Source organism: Myotis myotis, unplaced genomic scaffold (genome assembly GCF_014108235.1).
Source record: "Myotis myotis isolate mMyoMyo1 unplaced genomic scaffold, mMyoMyo1.p scaffold_m19_p_9, whole genome shotgun sequence".
In the NCBI taxonomy this organism is placed as follows: domain Eukaryota; kingdom Metazoa; phylum Chordata; class Mammalia; order Chiroptera; family Vespertilionidae; genus Myotis; species Myotis myotis.
The window spans coordinates 12,693,738-12,714,231 of NW_023416401.1; the positions used below are offsets into that span (position 1 = coordinate 12,693,738).

General features: G+C 47.2%; 1 protein-coding gene across 9 annotated transcripts in view; it reads left to right on the forward strand.

Annotated features, from left to right (window-relative positions):
- EPG5 (ectopic P-granules autophagy protein 5 homolog) overlaps nucleotides 1–12,747 on the forward strand; it is an 88,967-nt gene extending 76,220 nt beyond the window's left edge. For 6 of the 9 annotated variants that reach the window (XM_036321459.1, XM_036321462.1, XM_036321460.1 and 3 more), the window contains 8 exons: nucleotides 719–904; nucleotides 1,380–1,589; nucleotides 2,447–2,591; nucleotides 5,490–5,732; nucleotides 6,805–7,021; nucleotides 7,530–7,745; nucleotides 9,322–9,436; nucleotides 10,777–12,747. In XM_036321459.1, coding sequence (XP_036177352.1) covers nucleotides 719–904; nucleotides 1,380–1,589; nucleotides 2,447–2,591; nucleotides 5,490–5,732; nucleotides 6,805–7,021; nucleotides 7,530–7,745; nucleotides 9,322–9,436; nucleotides 10,777–10,959 — 1,515 coding nt within the window. In that variant the 3' untranslated portion in view covers nucleotides 10,960–12,747. The remainder of the gene's footprint in view (nucleotides 1–718; nucleotides 905–1,379; nucleotides 1,590–2,446; nucleotides 2,592–5,489; nucleotides 5,733–6,804; nucleotides 7,022–7,529; nucleotides 7,746–9,321; nucleotides 9,437–10,776) is intronic. The other 3 variants (XM_036321461.1, XM_036321463.1, XM_036321464.1) reach the window with 3 other exon arrangements.
- The last annotated feature ends 7,747 nt before the right edge of the window (nucleotides 12,748–20,494 follow it).

Here is a 20,494-nt window from a genome sequence, read left to right on the forward strand (position 1 = left end):
ACACACCCTCTACTGGGGATTGAGCCCACAACCCCGGCATGTGCCTATTCTAATAATTTTAAATAAGATTTAATTAAATATTATACCATCATCAAAAATTATAAAGACTAATGGAGACATTTTTGAAACATAACATTACACTAAAAAGGAGTTTAGTGTAGATACACTAGTATAGTGGTTCTCCAAGTGTGGTTCCAGGACCAGCAGCGTCAGTACCGCCTGAGGACTTGTTAGCAATGCAGACTTCTGCACTGCCCCCTGACGTAGGAAATGAATGATTCCAGGGGTGGGACCCCGCAGTCTGTGTGTTAGCAGGTCCTCCAGATGCTTCTGACACATGCTCGGCTGTGGGGGATATTGACTGGCAGATCTCACCCTTGTCTGACCCAGCGCACGTGAGGACTGAGATGGGCCCTCAGCACCAGGGCCCTGGCAGGGATTCCTGCCGTGTGAGAGCTAGGGCGCGCTTTCCTCTTCTGCTGAGAAGCAGTAGAAGCAGCAGTGACCTCCAGTCAAACTGCAGACTGTACACTCACTGCACGTGGAAGGAAAGACTGTCAACGCTAAAACTCTGGGGGCAGGATTATGGGTGACTTCTATAATTTGGAAAAAGATGTTATTTTTAAAAATATAATTGAGTAAACCTTGATTTATACACATTTCCAAGATACATAGATAGCTTAAAGCAAAACAGTGGTTTTAATTTGTTTTCTTTCAGGTGGAACGCGGAAGCCCCAAGAGCTGCTTCTTATTTTTGGGGTCTGTCCTCTGTGAAGTGAATTGGGTCAGTGTGCTCTCTGATGCCTGGAGTCCCAGTCCCCTCCCCGAGACCCGGAGCATGGTTGTCTGCCTCCTTTTCATGATGATTTTATTGGCAAAGGAAGACCAGCTGGTTGACCAGCCGGTAAGTTTGGAGACCTGGGATACAGCTTGGCAGGCCCCCGGATCCTGACTCTTGACGAAGCTGTCATTTGTCAGTTGTTGCCCTGATGCCTTCCTCCCTGTGACTGTGCTCAGCATGTGGGATGCCCGATTTTCTTGGATAATCTGTAATCCAATAGATTATGAAGGGAACTACACTGAGTCAGAATATAAAAAGTAATGTTATTTTACATCTCATTAATTGCTAGTTCTAACACCAGATCAGAGAATCCCTTTGAAAATTGGGTTCTGAATGCTTAGAGATCTTGTATTTTTGCCCCGACTTTGGCTGTTACTTTCACTAGTGCTCCTAACTTGAGTAGATACTTATTTGACATCTTAACTGTTCTGTGTTTTCAAATAGACCATCTTAGTGGTCACTTCCGAGACTAATTAGAAACACATGTTTCTGGAAAGTGGGAGCTCTGGAAATAAAGAACTGTGTGTTTCGTTTTTAGGACTCGCCTCTACTTAGTCTCCTGGGGCAGACGAGCTCCCTTTCGTGGCATCTTGTGGATATGGTGTCTTATCAGAGTGTGCTAGGTTATTTCAGCAGCCACTACCAGCCCTCCATCCTCCTGGCTAAGGAATCTTCTGCTGAATTAATCGTGAAGCTCCTAAAAGTGGCTGCGGGCCTCTCCATTCCTACTGACAGCCAGAAACATCTTGTAAGTTGAGGGGGTGCTTTAAAAGGCAGAGTGTTCCTCAGGGCTGGCGATGGCATGAGTGCTGCTGAGGACAGCCTTGAGCTCTGTGACAGCCCATCTGAGAAAGTGGGAGGGTGCTGAGCACGTGTGCTCATATTTTGGCCTCTTGGATCTTTTTGTTTTGGTAAGCCTTTACTTGCTAGCAGTGTCACATGCTCACAAGAGGCCAAAAGGATTATGGATTAGTGGTCTGAATGTCATTGGCAGCAGAATGTCAGGGAAGTGATGAGTTTGGTCCCGAACTCACTGTCATTCTGCTCTTGGTTTTCTCATCTGAAATAATACCTTGCCTCAAAGTGTTGTTGTGAGGATTAAATTAAATAACGAACATAAAAATTTTTGGAAAAGCTCCTGGCCAGTAATTAGTGTGTAGTTAATGTTTTAATGTAGTAAAAAAGGAAGAGTGATCTACAGGAATTTGGGGGAATATAGGCCCTAGTCCAGTGATGGCGAACCTTTTGAGCTTGCCGTGTCAGCATTTTGAAAAACCCTAACTTAACTCTGGTGCCGTGTCACATCTAGAAATTTTTTGATATTTGCAACCATAGTAAAACAAAGACTTATATTTTTGATATTTATTTTATATATTTAAATGCCACGTAACAAAGAAAAATCAACCAAAAAAAATGAGTTCGCATGTCACCTCTGACACGTGTGTCATAGGTTCGCCATCGCTGCCCTAGTCTAAGTGTTACCACAGATTTGCATGTCTCTAGACACAGGGCCCTTAGACACCCCTGCTGCGTGGCTTCCTGCTCTGTCCTCCATTCACACAGCTTGCATGGATTCATTTGAATGATTCTTTGTTTTATTGTCAGGATGCAGTTCCAAAATGCCGAGCCTTCATTCATCAGATGGTTCAATTCCTCAGCTCCCTGGAACAAAATGGAAAAATCACCCTAGCCATCCTAGAACAGGAAATGTCTAAGCTCTTAGATGATATCATTGTCTTTAACCTGCCTGGTAAGCGACCACCGGAAGGTTGTGTATTTATTCAGTAAATGAATTCCTGTTGTCTATAAGGCATTGTGACATCAGAAAGATGGACAAGATACAGTCATTTCTGTTCCCAGAGAATCAGAGGCAAACGCATGAAGTGAAAATTGACAGAACTGGGAAGAGAAATGTCATATTCACTTATAGTGAGAGATTTTGACACATGCCTCACAGTAATTGATAGGTCAAATAGACAATCAGTAAGACTATAGGAAGTCTGGATGTGCTGGCATGTAGTGAATGATGAACCTGTTTCATATACCAGGTGTACCAGTTAATAATGCGGATTTTGTGATCAAAGAAAACATGAAAATTTCAAGAGAAACATCAAAAGTGCTTTATTCAAAGTAATGTCTATCGCTAGCTACACATTTTCCCCATCTTTCGGGTAATTTGTGGGTACCGTCCCAATAGAACTTTTCTCGTTTTGAGGCAAACCATTCAGAGATCCAATTTTCCACTTCTTCGTATGTTTTGAAGTGCTGCTCACAAAGTACATGTGCCATCGATCGGAACAAGTGGTCATCTGAAGGTGGAAGGTCTGATGAATACAGCGGGTGGGTTAATCCTTCCCAGGCAAGATCTTTTAATGTGTCTTTAACTGGTTTTGAAGTGTGTAATGATGCGTTATCATGAAGCAAAATTACTTTGCCATGTCTTCTGGCCCATTCTGGTCGTTTTGCAATCAAAGCGTGGTTCAATTTGATTATCTGTTGTCGGTAGCGATCAGTATTAGCGCTTTCACCTGGTTTTAGATGCTCATAATACACCACCTTCCTATCCCACCAAACGCAGAGCATTGTCTTCTTTCCGAAAAGATTTGGCCTTGCAGTCGATGTTGATGGTTGACCTGGATCAACCCATGATTTTGTGCATTTGGGATCCTCAAAATAAAACCACTTTTCATCGTCAGTCACAATTCGATGCAAAAAAGACTTTCTTTCGTGCCTCTGAAGCAACATTTTACTGATGACTTTCGGTTTTTCATTTGTCTTTTGTTCAGTTGATGTGGCACTCATTTTCCTTCCTTTAAAATCTTTCCCATTGCCTGTAAACGATCGGAAATTGTTTACCGAGCAACATTTATCTTTCTGCAAGTTGTTTTTGAGTTTGACACGCATCTTCATCCAATCATGCTTGTAATTGTTGGTCTTCAAACTTTTTTGGTTGACCTGGATGTTCTTTGTCTTTCACATCAAAATCATCACTTTTAAAGTGTTTAAACCAGTGTTCACAAGTATCTTGAGATGGAGCATGTTCACCATAAGCTTCCCGAAGTATACAATAACTTTCTTTCAGCAGCACTTTTCTTCAAAATAAAGTAATGTATTAAAACTTCACGCAACTGCTCTTTTTTTGGCGCGAAATTCGACATTTTTAAGTGTAAAAATATCTATGATGTTAACACCTTCAGAAAATTTGATATATGAAGTTTTGAAGCTTGTTGTCAATACAACAAAATAGCATACATATCAAATCGCATATATATCAACATATGTGTAACTCCATCTACTGAAAAAATCCGCATTATTAACCAGTAAACCTGGTAGATCCTGTAGGTATGGAATAAGATGATGCACCTAGCATTTAACACCAACTTGCAAGCCACAACATTCAGAGACTGTTAAAGGAAAGAAAGGGAATTTAGAAAGCTGTACTGGAGAAGCTGTTTTAGAGGTGATCCTGTGATTGGGCCATGAAGTTTGAATAACAGCTTACCAGGCAAAGGAGAGAAAGGTATTCTAGAAAGATCTTAATCAGAAGAATGATGGGATCACATCTCATTTTTACGAATGTGTTTGTTGGCTCAGTTGATGACTAATAGAAGGGGAGAGGCTGAGATCTGTTAGGAGGCTTATTGCAGTCATTTTTTATTCCCATGAGTCATAATTAAAAGGTAAATTAAAATTGCTGTTCAGATGAAATTCAGAGATAAGCCTTTAAAGTCCTTGCTTGATGATAAGTAGGTCTTATAGTGACATTAAATTAGGGTTTATTTAATGTTGTGCAAGTGGGTGAATTTGGTCGGATGAGTGTGGTGAGTAAGATCTCCCTACTCCATTGACATAAACACTGAAACCGTGGTGTGAGAAAGCCACAAGTCTATCATGTACAAAAGTGTGTACCCAACTCCAGGAGCTAGAAATGGCAAAGACTGTGCCTAATGAATATTTTCTCCATCTGTTTTTTAATGTAAAAAAGAAATCTACCTTAGTAACCGCCTCATTGGCAGTTATCTTATAAAATGAATTTGCTCTTTTTCTTGTGTACTATTCTCTTTTTGCATCTTAATTTTTTTGAGAGCCATTTATATTACCAGCCTATTTTTATTATTCAAAAAAGCAAATAAATAGAAGATCTGCTATTAGGAGGTTATTTTTTTAAAGGTTTTTCCTCTTTTGTATTTCATTTTAAACTACAACTACTCTGTGTAAATCCCTGTAGAATTGACAGCTTTGGCATTGCAGACGGTACTGTTTCTAATTAGTTTACCCAGTGAGAGCTGAGATCTATGCATTTGGTTTTCCAAATGAGTAAAGTTGGGGAAATAATAGCTAATTAAACATGTGCTGGTAAGTGAGTTACTCTTTCACACCAGCTTGATTTGTCTGTTTATTAAAGCATTGCTTGGCCACGCTGCTTAACCAGGGACCTTGCCGCAGTTCCTGCCCTTACAAAGCACTCATGTGCTACGTTCTGTCCTTAAAAGCTAAGTCCTGTCCACAGTCTTCTTTCTGCTCTGAGGTCAGCCACAGAACCGTAGAACCTGCCTGGAGAGCAGCTTAGATGAAAGCACTGTTTCCCTGGGTCACGTTCATACGCCTTCCAGCCGCCTTTCTCAGTGTGTGTCTCTGTCCCCCTCAGACGTGGGCAGCCAGACCCGCCACATGGCCCTCAGCAGCCTCTTCATGGAAGTCCTGATGATGATGAACAACGCGACTATTCCGACGGCGGAGTTCCTCCGGGGCAGTATCCGGACCTGGATTGAACAAAAGGTGCACGGGCTGGTGGTCCTGCCCCTTTTAACTGCCACCTGCCAGAGCCTGGCTTCCGTCCGCCACATGGCCGAGATGACGGAGGCCTGCATCACTGCCTACTTCAGGGAAGGTGAGGAGCCATCTCCTGCTCTCTGTAAAAGTGTTGATGTTTCAGAATGTTTTTGGTCTTTCTCATAAAGATCTGCACTTAGCATGAGGACCTGTGACCAATGTCTGTTGGTACAGGCGTGTTTCAGGGGAGGGAACATCTCTACTCCATTTTACTGGTGGAGTATCAGGCCAGCCTTTCATGGTAGACACATCGTGTGTGTCACAGACCCAAACATAGTCCTCCAAGAAAGTGCTATAAACCAGAATCTATATAATAATGACCCACCATATTAATTTCCTCTATTTTGTCACTTGTTAAAATGAGTTTTCATAGGACTCCTTTTATTGTTTTTTTGTTGCATCTCTTAAACTATTATGAAGAGGTCACCCTCTCTTCTCCCCACACCACCACCACCTTCCTTTTACCTTTGTCACTCTCTATCTCTGTCACATTCTGGAAACAACCTGGTCTGGTTAAGAAGAGTTGCAGAGAGCACCTCTCCACTCACACCCAGATGCACACCGTGGTGTGCATGCACATAGGCGAGATAGGAGGGAACTGGAGGGAGAATGCCAGAAAGAGCTGTATTCTGCCCTTTATGACAACCTGTGAACCCCCATGGGAGGTGGTATGCACATCACCATGTCACCCCATGCTAATTCCCCCCAAAGAATTAACCATTAGGATGCCATCCCTGCTCCAAATCATTTGTGTACTAAAATAAAAATGCTTTTTTTTCATTTTTGAAACATTTTGAAGGATTTCTGTTGAGATATGAGTCAAACTAAGCATGAGTAAAAAATATGGTGGATAGAATAGTTATAATCTCCCTTAAGATGAGAAAGGTGGTTTATAAAAATGCAGCACCGGATTCTGATTTCTTGGCCCTCTCTGGTGGCTGGCCAGGCACGGGCATTTTGCAGGCTGGCTTTCCAGTCTTAGCTCAGGCCCGTTTTGCTGTTGTGGCTCTAGCGCCACAGTGGGCAGTGTCTTCTTGACGTGAAGCTTAAAGGGAAGAGACTCACTAGAATAGTTCCGTCATTTGAATCTGACGTTGACCTGCACTCTCCTCTTGGTGTTCTTTTCGTAGGCTCCCTCCATCAGATTGTAGGATGGGGCCCCATCCTGGTGTCCCTTCAAGTTCCCGAGCTCACCATAGAAGAGTTTCTGCAGGAGTGCCTGTCCCTCGGCAGTTACTTGACCCTCTATGTCTACCTGCTACAGTGTCTCAATAGCGAGCAGACCCTGAGGAACGAAATGAAAGTGCTGCTTCTCCTAAGCAAGTGGTTGGAACAGGTGTATCCCAGGTGGGTTGGCCCTCTGGCTGCTGGTCAGACTCATTGGGTTTGATCACTTGGAATGTAGGGTTGAAGTCAGTGTTCATTTAAGTTCACAGAACCAAGTGAAACAGAAACAAGCAAGGCTATGAGGTACAGGAACACTTGTTTTAGAAAGATTTTTACTTGCCTGGGCTAATTTTCTGAGCACGATTTCTATGTCCTAAAACAGACATGTTGAAACACCAGCCCTTAGCTTCCTCATCAGTTCAGTAGGGATAACAGTGTTTACCTAATAGGGTTGTTGTGAGGATTCAGTGAAGGAACATAAAGCTCACGCACAATGTCTGGCATGCGGCAAGTATTCAATAAACGGTAGCTGTTACGGTCCCCTGACTTCGTTAGCATTGTTACTCGTTAGCTTAAGCTTTAGAAGTACTCAATGCCCCTTGCACTCAAAACTCACAGGTGGACTTTCAGTTAAGTGGGAGTAGAAAAAATCCCCTTCTGATGTTCTTTCCTCCTGGCCTCCCGCCAGGTCTGCTCAGGAAGAGGCAAAGCTGTTTCTGTGGTGGCACCAAGTCCTGCAGCTGTCCCTGATTCAGACGGAGCAGAACGACTCGGTCCTGACCGAATCGGTCATTCGAATCCTGCTCCTGCTGCAGAGCAGGCAGAGCCTGTTGGCCGAGGAGAGGCTCAGCTCGGGGATTCTGGGGGCGATTGGCTTTGGCCGGAAGTCGCCCCTGTCTAACAGGTGAGGAAGCGCCTGCGCTGCTCTCTGAGTGGCCTCAGCGTCGGCACCCACCCAGGGTTGTGAGACATCAGTAGGTTTTTGACTTAAGGGACTAGGTTTCCCTCAAAGACTAAGGGAAAATGATCAAGGCCTGGTCACATCTCCTGATTTTAAAATCATATTTATATTTTTCTCATTTTAAAACAATTTTGGTTTTATGTTCAAAGAATTTTTTTTTTTAAAGTAATGTCTCCTGTTGTATTTTGACTTTGTAACCTGACCACACTGCTGATTTCTTCTTGCCTTGGAGCCCGTGATAGTTTGTGGGATTAGGTTAAAATGCCCTGTCAGCTGCCTCACTGAGTGCACTTTCTCAGGGTAATCCTGGTCCCAGCAGGGACCCCTCTGCTAGGGCTGTTAAGTCAGGATGAGTTAAAGTTAATTGAGAAGAAGGATAAGCAGTGAGAAACAAATCTAGACTTTTGCTGCTTAAAAGTCCAAGGTCTGAAAGAATTGCATTAGCCTCCCATTGTATCTCCTAATAGGTACCTCATGCTGGTTTTTCTTTAAAGCCCTTATCGGTGCTGGGAAGAGTTCGCATCCCATTCTGACGTCAACATTCTTGCGGACTAGCTCATCCTGTTGTTGCAACTTTGGGGACCACTTAATCCAAACCAGTTAGCATCCTGTTTCTTTGCTTGTGATAGAATTTATCAGACCGTGTGATTCTGATTCGCTTAAATTCTGGTGAAATACACATAACATAAAATTTATCATGGTAACCATTTTAAAATGTATGATTCAGTGACATTTAGTATATTCACAATGTTGTTGCAACCATCACTGCTAACCTAGTTTCAGAATATTTTCATCATCCCAAATGGCAGTCCATTAAGCAATCACTCCCTATTAGTCCCTGTGTGTTTCCTATTCTGCGCGTCTCCTGTAAATGGAATCGTATAGTACGTGGCCTTGTGTCTAGCTTCTCTCCCATAGCATAACATTCAAGGCTCATCCATTGTTTAGCATGTATCAGTGCTTCATTCCTTTTTGGGACTGAATAATATTCCATTGTATGGATATACACCACCAGGTTTTGTTTATCCATTCATCAGTTGATAGGCATTTGGGTTTTTCTATCTTTCGGCTATCGTGAATAATGCTGCTCTGAAATTTGTGTACAAGTTTTTGTTAGAACAAGCACTCCTTTTAGGTTCATTTGGGTGTATGTTCCCAGGAGTGGAATTGCTGGGCCACATCGGTACGCTGTGTTTAAGTTATTGAGGACCCACCAAACTTTCCCACAGCACCTGCACCATTCTTTACATCCCCACCAGCCCTGTCAGAGTTCCAGCTCTTCTATATCTTGCCAACACTTTCATTCCTGGTCTGAATTATGCCTACATTGTTTGGGCAGTGATAGTGGAAGGGAAGACTAAGGCTCCTTCTTAATCATATTTAAGAGTTTCCTGAAGAGGCTAAAAACAACAGTATGTCCAGAAATGTGTTAGTCTTGATTTTTAATAGAAAATATGTTATTTGTTTTTAAATGGTTACTTCAGTAGTCATTGACTTCTGACCTCTCCCTACGCCCAAGGTTCCGCGTGGTTGCCCGAGGCATGGCCGCCTTCCTTTCTGTTCAGGTTCCTGCCGAGGATCAGATCCGGTTGAAGCCTGGCTCTGAATTATACCTCACCCTAAAAGCTCAGCAGGTCAGTGAAAGCAGCTTTCAATGAAAGGGCAGGTGTTTTCCGCCAGGTGGGGAGGGCGGGAGGTGGCGCTGTGGTCTTTTCAGTGCTGGTGTGATGGCTGCAGGAGCCCAGCACGCCCTTAGTGCTCTACCTATTGGAAAAAGGGTGCATGTGTGCTGCCCCAGATTTTCTACCATGTTCTGTAAAGGTTCCTGCCTGGAGCACTGTTACCACCATGTGGAAGAAGCAAGGCGTAGGCAGGCCGGTCTGGGATAGAACTTGGGGGCTGAGGACTGGCACCGAGGAGGGGCCATGGCTGAGAGTGATGGGGGTTAGCTGAGCTGTCACTTGAACCAAGAAAATGATTCCTGTTCTGTGAGTCTGGAGGTTGACCACTGTTGGAATAACCCAACATGGAGAGAATGGTAGCTGTGAGAAGTTATAGTGTGTTCTAAAATGTGGAAGGTCCCATTCTTGTCACTGTTGTCACCTGTCACCAGGCTGGCCAGGTACAAAGGTGTGCAGTATAAAATGGTGCGCATTCTTGAGTGCCTACTGCATGCCAGTCTCTGGCTGGTCTACATTGGAGTCACTTGATGCTGATCCTCATAACAACCTGGTAGCATAGAAACTTTTATTATCCTCATTTTTATGGATGAGGAAATGGAGAGAAAGAGAAGCTAAGTAATTTGCTGCTAATCTCACAGCTAATGAGTGCTGGAGCCAGGATTGGGGTTCACTCGCCAGGCCACCTCGGGGCCCATGCTCAGGCATTCTGCAGTGTCTCTGTTCGTGGTATGTGTCGCTCTGTGGTTAGCTTTGTGGTGTCTCAGGCAGCCACGTTCAGGATGGTATCTTGGTTCTTAAGAGCGAAGGTTAAGCAGTACAACCAGCAAGTTTTTCCCCAGCATCTCTGTTTTTACAATGCCCGGCTGTGTCACCAACTGACTAGACAACTGCTGCTTGAACCCCCGTGTCATGTATGAACTGTCACAAGTCAGCAGATGAGTCTCTGGTTGTGAAGTCAGTGTCCTCCGCCGCTGCTGGCACTGGAGGGTGGGGGACAGGCAGCAGGCCAGGTGGCTGCGGCCGCGGCTCTCTGTGGGGAAGGGCTGTGCAGCAGTGCAGGCCAGGAAGAGGGGAGGCTGTGTGTAGACATGGCAAAAGCCCAGAAGCTGGAGCAGCCGGCCTCCTTTTGTATGTGGTTAATCAGTGCCTGTGTTGGGACTTCTGATTCCAGTTCTGTAGCTTCCCCAGAGGTCCACGGTTGTACGAGATGACAACGGTAGGTGTGCCATACCTGCTGGACTCACCGTACAAGCATCCAGGTGGTTAACCCTCTTGCCTTCCCTGTCTTTTAGGCTCTGAGCGCGCTTGAATCTTTGACAATAAGTAAGCAGTATGTTGAATACCAGGAGCAGATCTCTCAAGCGGCACAATTCATAAAGCACCCTGGCCATTGCCTCCATGACGGGAAAAGCTTCCTGGCTCTTCTGGTGAACCGCTTCTATCCGGAAGTGCATTATCTGGACAACATACGATAGAGACACTGGCTCCTCAAATACCGCTGCTGTTTATGTTTACATTTACCTTTGCTGTTGCACAAGTGGCTGCTCAGCTTCACTGTGGAGCTCAGTGTGGCCAATGAAGTAGTTGACTGAGATGCAAGTCAGAGGCACTAGAGAATGCTTTTGTGCATGTGCACGTGTGTGTGTGTGTGTGTGTGTGAGCTCTTAAAACTTCCCTGGACTTTTTAGTTTTTATGTTCATCCAATGAGATAAACTTACCCAGTTCCACTTGGGGACAGGGCTACTCTCAGTTGCCGAGCATCCAGGCCATCTCACAAGGACTCTCCTGTTTTCTTTCAGTGTCGAGGCTCCTGTGCCAGATCTAACCACTTTGGGAACCATGTAGAACCCTCACTTTTGAACCCCATTCATGTTTTTTCAAAGTAAAACAAGCTTTGGAAATTTCTGCATTTCTCAACTGTGGGAAAGTACATCAGCTTAACAGTGTTGTTTATTTCTCTCAGAAGGGAGAGAAGATGCTGAATTAAAGTAAGTCATTGTCCAAGATGTGATCACTTGATCCTGATTCTAGTGGACAGCAGGGGTGGTGACCAGTACACTTCATCCAACGCGTGTCCTCATGGAGAGAGGCCATCCGTCTAAGTCGGGGTGGCACGCTGGCAGTTTGCGCTGAGCCTGCTGGGCATGGGTGTGTTTGTTTGGTCCACATGTGGAGAGTGTGAAATGGCTTCCTTTCTCCAGTCCAGTATAGGTATACATTCTCTTCATCCTATCCCAGCCCTCCCTCCGTTCACATCACTTACTTGGCCTCTGTAGACATCTAAATTAGCAACTCTTTATAGACACCAAGTTAGAACTCTGAGTGCCCTATTAGAGAGAGGGGGGGGCTTGGTTCTCTGTTCCTGCTTAGTTCTTCACTCCATTTTGAAACTGAAATGAAGTTAGCAAACCTATTGAAACACTGGTCCGTGGAAACTAGGTCAGGTCAGGTCAGGTCAGGAGACAACTGAAGATTGGCTTTTTTTTAGTAGCCACGTGCCTTCTGTTACAGTTCATGCATTACCAAAGCCCGTTGTACATCGCCTTGTTCTCTTGTCATCTTTTTGCTCTTGTCATTTCCCCCAGGAATTGGCCATCTGACTCCTTCAACCATACTCATAATCCCGTTGGCTCCAAATTGATTTTGGTTGTCCACTTGCATAATGTGTCTTTTGTTTATGGGTTATCTGTAGCCTAAGGAAATTTACCTGAAAATGTCTAACCGTCCCTGGGCGCTTTTAGCAGGGGATGGGGACATGGGTTAACAGAGATACTTTCTGTTCAGACATCCTCCTGCAGTGCTTCCCCGAACATGTGCAAGCCTACGGTGGTTCTTTTTTAAGGGGACAGAGCATTCTGCCTCACAGACGTGGCCTGAAGAAGACCACCCCTGAGCAGCCTGCAGGTCTGTAGGCCACCCATGGCCTTATCAGATGGGCACTGCTCAGAGCTGTCCTTGCTTCTGCTCCTCTCCATTTTCAAAACCATTCATCTTCCTGTGCTTCGGATGAGAAACTTTTAGAAGCTGTGGACAGTGTAGGGGCTGATTTGGCAACAGACTTTTTTTGACAGGAAACACTTTGTGTGCTGTTTTCTTTGAGGAGGATGTAATTATTGATATCCTAGACTGTGAAATTTTTGTGTGACAGTATGTACATTTCAAAGAAAATTATGACTAATCTGTTAATTTTTGAAGGTTTATAATATTTATAATGTATTTGATCTCTAAAAATTATAAAACATAAAATCATTCTTTAATTGTAGCTGGTGAGAATCTGTTTTTATACTGTCGAACTCTCTTGTAAAATTTTTCAGTTGTTAAGGTTGATGCCGATTTTTATGCCTGATGTCTTCTAATTTATTTGACAGTGTGCCTTGAATATCAGAGATGTTTGGTCAAAGTGCTTCCTCTTTAACTCCCTCGTGCTTAACAGAGGGTCTACTCACGGCATAGGGTCATCTGAGAGGCTCTGGACAGTGCTTTAAAGACAAAGAGCAAAATAAGCCATCAGAGAAAGACCAGTATCACATGGTCTCACTCATATGTGGAATCTAATGAACAACATAAACTGGTGAACAAAATAGATCCAGAGACACAGAGCATGGAGCAGAGGGACAAATCGTAGAAGGAAGGTGGGGTGGGGGGTGGGGAGAGATTAACTGGGGAACTTATATGCATACTAGAGGCCCAGCATGCACAAAATCCTGTGGGAGTAGCTCACTTCCGCGTGCCTCAGCTAGCCGCCCCACCCATGGCCGCTAGTAGCTCGTGCCCCACCCCGGCTGCCGTGAGAGCCGCTGCTCGTTTGGTCATGATGGTATGACAGCTACGGGCCTTTTATATAAGAGACTAGGGGCCTAGTGCACGAATTTGTGCACCTTGAAAGAAACTGTGGGCTGCAAGGCTGCGCTGGGCACAGGGGTGGGTCTCAGCCCATCCTCTGTGCCCTTGCCTGGCCCCTCCTTGCCTGGCCACTCCCACGCTCTGACAGCGCCAGCCCCGCTTGCACCTGCTGATGGCGCCAGAACCGCCGCTTGTACTCATTGCTGGTGCCGGCCCCGCTCACACCTGCAGCTGGTGCTGGAGTTGCCGCTTCCACCCACTGCTGCACCTGGCGCTGGTCCTGATTGCTCAGCGAGCGCCATCAGTGGGTGCGAGTGGCGGCTGCTGCACCGATCGCTTCTCAGGAGCAGGGGGAGGTGGAGAAGCCCTCAGGGGCAATTGGAGCCAGCAGCCACTGCTCGCACCCACTGACAGTGCCTAGCAATCGGGACCAGTGCCAGGTGCTGGCAGCGGGTGCGAGCGGTGGCTGGTAGCCCTGATTGCCTCTCAGGAGCAGGGGGAAGTGGAGAAGCCCTGAGGGGCAATCGGGACCGGTGCTGGGTGCAAGCAGTGGGTGTGAGCAGTGGCTCCGGCACCAGCTGCAGGTGTGAGCGGGGTCGGTGCTGGCAGTGGGTGCGAGAGCCAGGCAGGACCATGATGTGCAGGAGCAAAGAATTTTCAGTAACCACCAGAGGCTCTCCCTGATGACAGCAGTTGGCACCCCACCTTGGTCTGGCATCCCCATGTACCTGCTTCACCATCCCACCTTGGCCAACATGTGCCATGTTCTGTGCATGCCCCCTGGTGGTCAGCACATGTCATAGCGACTGGTTGTTTGGTTGTTCCAGTTGTTCTGCCATTAGGTCTATTTGCATATTAGCCTTTTATTATATAGGATATGCATAGCCCATGGACACAGACAATAGTGTGGTGAAGGCCTGGGAGGGGCAGGTGTGGAGTTGAGGTCAATGGGGGGTGATGGGTAAGGAGGGCACTGTAATACTTTCAACAATAAAGATTAAAAAAAAAAAAAGATCCTGAAATAGCTAGAAGGTGGCAATGCTGCTGTGGCCTAGGAATGAAGAGACCCAGTGTGGCCAGTGGCTTTTGGGAATAAGGAGCCATTGCTGACAAAAACAGTTGCAGGGCCAGTCCCGGAGACAGTCCTGGTGCTGCATGTGGAGGCCTGGACCAGGCAAGGCCAAGCCCCTTTATCCCCAGCAGTGTTGAGGGTGACCTGGTACAGACTTCTCCCCACATGTGGCCATCAGTGGTGTCTGGTGAAGATGTGCTTTGTGCACATGTGTCCAGCAGCTTTTTGGTCTTGTGAAAAGCACCTCTGCATCTCCACTCATCTCCCCACTCCACAGTGCAGAGGACGGTGAGCTGGGAGGCACGGAGGCTAAGGCCGGGAGGGCCTGCTTATGTGTCTGCTCAGCCTGATGGGGGCAGGACCCACCCCTACATGTGTCCCCAAGTTACCTGGGGCTCAAATTTAAGCATCACTCGCCTGCAGATGCCAAGAGTGTGCCTTCTACATTCTGTGCCCTCGCCTGGTCCCTGCCCTGGAGGGTGGTCACACTAGTGTGGACCAAGCAGCCAAGTTCACTCCCCTGGACTCTCTGGTGGCATCAGCCCTCAGCAGCTGTGCCCTGGGGTTGGCACATTCAGTTAGTGCTGAGCGCAAACTCCAGGCCTCAGTTTCACATCAGTTGCTGCCAAAGACTGGCCTCCTTAGCCATCTGCATGACGGGTCCAACAGTGAGGCGCTTTGTGCTTCACCTTTAAAGCTGCCCGCTCTTCATTTTGGGCCAACATAACAGCTTATTTTGAGGCAGTAGTTGCTTTTTTCCTGCTCAGTTAACTTTGTCTTCTTAAGCAAAATGTTGGAAATAGGTGTTTTGCTTTTTAAAGAAGTTCCTCTGTTGTGATCTTCCATGTGCCAAGCTGCGTGAAGTTCTTGGCTTACAACTGGCTCAACCTTGTTCTCGTCCAAGATGGTCCTCACTCACTATACTGGTATCCACATCCTGTAGAAGCTGGAGTTGAAGTTTCCGTCAGTTTGACTGGATTCCTTATTGCTGATGACAATTACTTGAAAAAAATGAACTACTGACCCTATTTGAGGATAATGTCATTTATTATATATAACTTTTATTTTTTAATGAGAGATGTAATATCTCTAATAAGCACTGAGGGTTAGAATTTATTTTTCTTTCCATGGCTTAAAATCACCCGTGTTTTCAACTCTTTTTTTCCTTCCCACATGTCTAGTATGGCCTTTAAAAACCCAACTTAATGCCTGGCTGGCGTGTCTGAGTGGTTGAGCATTGACCTATGAGCCAGGAGGTCACAGTTGATTCCCAGTCAGGGCACATGCCTGGGTTGGGGGCTCGGTCCTCAGTGGGAAGTGGGGAGGACATGCAGGAGGCAGTCGATCAATGATTCCCTCTCATCATTGATGTTTCTCTCGCTTTCCTCCTCTCTGAAATCAGTAAAAATATATATATTTTAAAAACCCAACTTATTTTGGTCATTAAATGTGCAATATTCACTTCTTCATTGTTCAGCATTTTACACATTGTACAAAGGACATGTTTTTATATAATGACTAGAGGCCCAGTGCACATTATTGTGTGGCCCCACCCACCTGTGTGCCCCCCTCTCCCCCCCGCCCGCCCACCCACCAATTTCACAGCAGCGTTTGCAGCAGTGCTTGTAGCCGCCCACCGCCTCGCCGCCCTGCTGGCCCACCGGCCACCAGCCTTGCTGCGATTGGACCCTGTGGGCTGCGGGGGAGGGCCCGAGAGGTGCTCCATGCACCTCATGGTGACTGGTTGTTTGGTTGTTTTGGTTGTGATGCCTCTTGGCATTTTATTATTATGATGAGAAACAAGAAAAAATGAGAATTGGTTAAGTAAACTGCAAATAAACTAGACTCAAATTTAACGTATACATGGTGGACATGGCTCATTTTTGGCAAGTTGGTTGGCAGGTCTTTTCTTCCAGAAATTACACTAAGGAAAAATGGGAAAATAGAAAGCTTGTAGTGGGTGGAATCTATATTCTGTGACATTTCACTACAATGGGCGAGGCCTCTAGTTTCAAAGAGAAATTAAACCTTGGGGGTTTAAGAGTTGGCATTGACAGGAAGCCACCTGGTGATTCCAGAGACTCAGGAGCACCTGGACGGCCCATCACATGGTTGGGACTGTGGTAGGAGGGACATGAAACTGCACAAAGGCTCTCACAGCCTGAGTTCCTGGGTGGGGCTGGGGGAGGGCGCCTCTGGAAGGGCAGAGCTGCCAGGGGAGGGTGGTGTAACCCGCTTGGTCATGGTTTGTCAGGAAATCACTTCAGCTTTGGAAAGTTCTTCCTTGGTGTTCCTTTTCATTAACATTTGTAGGACACACTCTGAATGGGTCAAGGATGGTGGGAGGGCAAACACGCGATGCTGGCCAGTTCACTTTCCTACCTGGGACTTTCCCCCCACATTAAAGTGAGAATTATTGAAGCCATACCCGTCTCCTGGGTTTTTAGTGAGAACTACCCAAGATCACAGAGGCGAAGGGGCATTGAGGACACAGGGACCCCAGAAATTTAGGAGCTGTTCCTGTGGAGGGGGTGGGGCTGAGCCTAAGTGGCCAGGGATGGAGGTGGGTCAAGCCCAGGACCCCTAACCCTTGGTCTCAAAGGTCCCTCTAGCCCAGCCGTGGGCAAACTACGGCCCGCGGGCCGGATCTAGCCTGTTTGAAATGAATAAAACTAAAAAAGAAAGACCGTACCCTTTTATGTAATGATGTTTACTTTGAATTTATATTAGTTCACACAAACACTCCATCCATGCTTTTGTTCCGGCCCTCCGGTCCAGTTTAAGAACCCATTGTGGCTCTCGAGTCAAAGTTTTTCCACCCCTGCTCTAGCCTGAAGGTAGACACCTGTCTCTCATCCACTCTGGGCATGAGATATGTGTGAACACTCTGCTCCTCACCCCCACCCCAGTGTCATTTCCATCCGAAGGCACGGGGACTACCTCCAGTGTAGATTATACCGTGTCGTCTCATGTAGCCACATCTTGATTTAAAATCTAGGCTATTAGCTAGCTCTTTGAGGCAGGGAAAGTGTGTTGGGCTCTTGGTGCATCTGGGCGGGCACCCGGGCGGTTGTTGCCTCTTCCATCTGCTGCCCATGTCCAGCCCCCTGTGCATTGTGAGCGAGTTGTTGGAGTGCCAGAGGGAGCCTCCACTGTCCCTCCTCTAAGTGTGCCCCAGCCCATCACTGTGTCTGGAACAATGTGGTCAGAGGCACATTCCTTTGAGGAATGCTGCTGCTTCCGTTTCAAAGTGCAAAGACACAGGAAGGACCACCATCGGGGAACTGTGAATGTGGGTTGTAAGACCATATTATTGAATTATCAATTTTCTCAAATGTGGTAATGGCATTGAGGTTATGGGGGAGGATGCTCTTGTTCTCAGAAGTCACAGTATTTAGGGGTGACATACTGTGATGCCTGCAGCTTACTCACAAATGGTTCGGCCACACACACACACACACACACACACACAGTTGAATGTAGGTAGTAGGTACCTGGGGGAACATCTTGCTTTTTCAGTTTTGCTGTGCATTTGAAAATGATCACAGTACAAAGTTAGGGGTAAAATCACCTGGAGGATTTGTGTAAAATTCCAGCCCTGCACTCAGAGCCTGTGATTCCGGAAGTCCAGGTGTGCTCAGAATGGGGATCTGAGCAAGCTCCCCAGGGGTTCCTGATGCAGGCGCCCTTGGAACCCCCTGGGGAGACACTGCTCTGAGTGCCAGGGTTCCAGGGTGGAAACCCAGCCCCAGAGCATTGTGGGGCTGGAGCAGGTGCAGTGATCAGACAGGTGAGAGTCGTCATGCTAAGCAGTACAGGGAGCTTAGCCCCTTGGGTTCACTGACTCCCTTCCGCTACTTGGAGCCTCCTCTGCAGCCTCTGCTAGGCCTCACCCTGCCCCACCCCCACACTCCAGAACTTTCAATTGTTTAAACATCATGCTGTGTCTAACCTCCTGGCCTTTGCTCAGACTGTCCCCTCTGCTTAGAATGCCCTTCTTTCCTACCTCCCAACCTGCATTCTCCCCCATTTTCATGGCTAATGTGTACTCCCTCCACGTCCCCCCTCTAGGAATCCTTCCCAAGTCTGGCCAGTCATCCCTTTTGATGTGCTCCCACAGCACCCCCAGCATACTGTTGCCCTTAATAATTTCCCATTCGCTATGGAGTCCTCAGGGCTGTCCCCAATGCACTGCCCAGCCCTTGAGGGTGAGTGGGACATGTACTTATATATGGCAAATGGGAGACCCTCTAGAGCAAACATGTCAAACGCAAAGGCTAACATGGGCCAAATAAATGAGGCATGTGGTCCATGGGCCGAGAGTTTGACATACTTGCTCTAGAGCTTTCTTTTTACCTCCAACCCAGAAACCCACAACATTAGAGATGGTAGATCCCTAAGTAAGAACAATGAGCAATCCCACCCCCGTCCCCCTGCCCCCCCTCCCCCACCAATCTGTGATGGGCATGTAGCTTTGGTGAGAATAAACCCTAACTATTTTCAGCCATTGTGATTTGGGGGTTTGTTTGTTACCACAGCCTGCCTGATACACATACCTTATTCATTTTTGTACCCCCCAAACATTTGGCCCAACTCCTAGCACAAAACAGATACATAAGAAATAATTCCTATCACTATTGTTCTTGGCTGTGAGACTGGCCTCAAAGACCAGGCAGAGGTTCCAAGACCAGCATCCTGTGTCCTTCATTTCTTCCCTGGTGATACAGGACCCTCCGTTGAGGTGCCCCAAAGCATCCCCATTCAGGGAGGTACAAATGCCAACTCCTCTCACCCTTTAACAGCTTGGATAGGCTCCTGGATGGATCCCAGTTAACCATGAGACTCCTTCACCCACTTGCCCTGGCGAAGGCTCTGGGGAGGGGGGGGACCTCATATCACTGCCCTGCTCATTAACTTGTAAAATCCCTCAGCCTTCAGGCCATCTCCCCAAGGAAGCATGAGAGAGGACCTGTGCTTACTCTGGGTCACCATTTGAGCATTTGAAAAAGTCCTGAAGGAACGGAAGTTTGTTCCCTTTGCCTCTTCAGTCCCCTGTGGGGGGAATATCTGTGGCCCTTTCCTCTTGCCAGCTCACCCGGGCCCCAAGTCCACCTCCTCCCCTCTGCCTGACCCCAAGGAAGTGATCAACAAGTTCACACAGACGTGTGAATGTGGAAGGCGGGACCCTGCAAGTCAGCCTGGCAAATGGGTTGAAACTGCTGGTGCCTTTGTGCATCCTGGGAGGATGCAGGTGGTAGAAAGGTCAGAGCTGCAGCTGCTTTATCCTCAGGGTCCTGCAGCCCAGTCCCCGTGAGGTTTCCCAGCCTGAGGACAGTGGATTCCAGATGCTCTGAGATGATGGGTGTTGGTTTCCTTTTCCCAGGAGTCCCAGCTGGAGGCAGTGCAGAGCAGCTGATGGGGTAAGAGGTGGGCAAAGCGGGTGGGGCACTCCCAGAGGAGACACCAGGGGGCAGGGGCACCAGGGTCCTCCTCACCGCTGACTCGCTCTTCCTGGGACCACCGCTTTGCACGGCCCCAGCCCCACAGCCCGGGCCTCAGGCTTGCTCTCCGGAACTTGCATCCTCAGCGAGGCCGCACTTGTCCGAGAACTAACTCTGCAAGTCCCAAGGTCGCGCTCACATATGTAGACAGCTTGGCACTTCCCCAAGTCCCTTCACATCCTCAGACCTTGAGAGTCCTCCAGCCAGGAGGGAAAAATATTACTGTCCCTGTTCAACAGTAGAGAAAAGTGCCTGGGCCACACAGCAAGTGAGTGATAGTCAGGGTGGAGTCTGGGCCTCGGGGCCCTATGGCCAGTGTCCTGCCTGCTCTACTGTGGTGTTCTAGGTAAGAAAAGGGCTTTTCCAGACGTTTCACATGGAGCTCACACATGCACAGACATATACACATTCTTTCAAAATGCTGGTCCCACTGACGTAATATTACCGGGGCTCCGAGACAGATGTCCATGTAGGAGACCACTGAGCCCCTGTGTGGGGTCTTGACTCTCAGGGGGTGCCCAGCTGGGGGCTGCCAAGGTGCCTGAGAGCCAGGAAGGGCTGCCCCAGCCAAGCCTCACGCCGGCCTTTGCAGC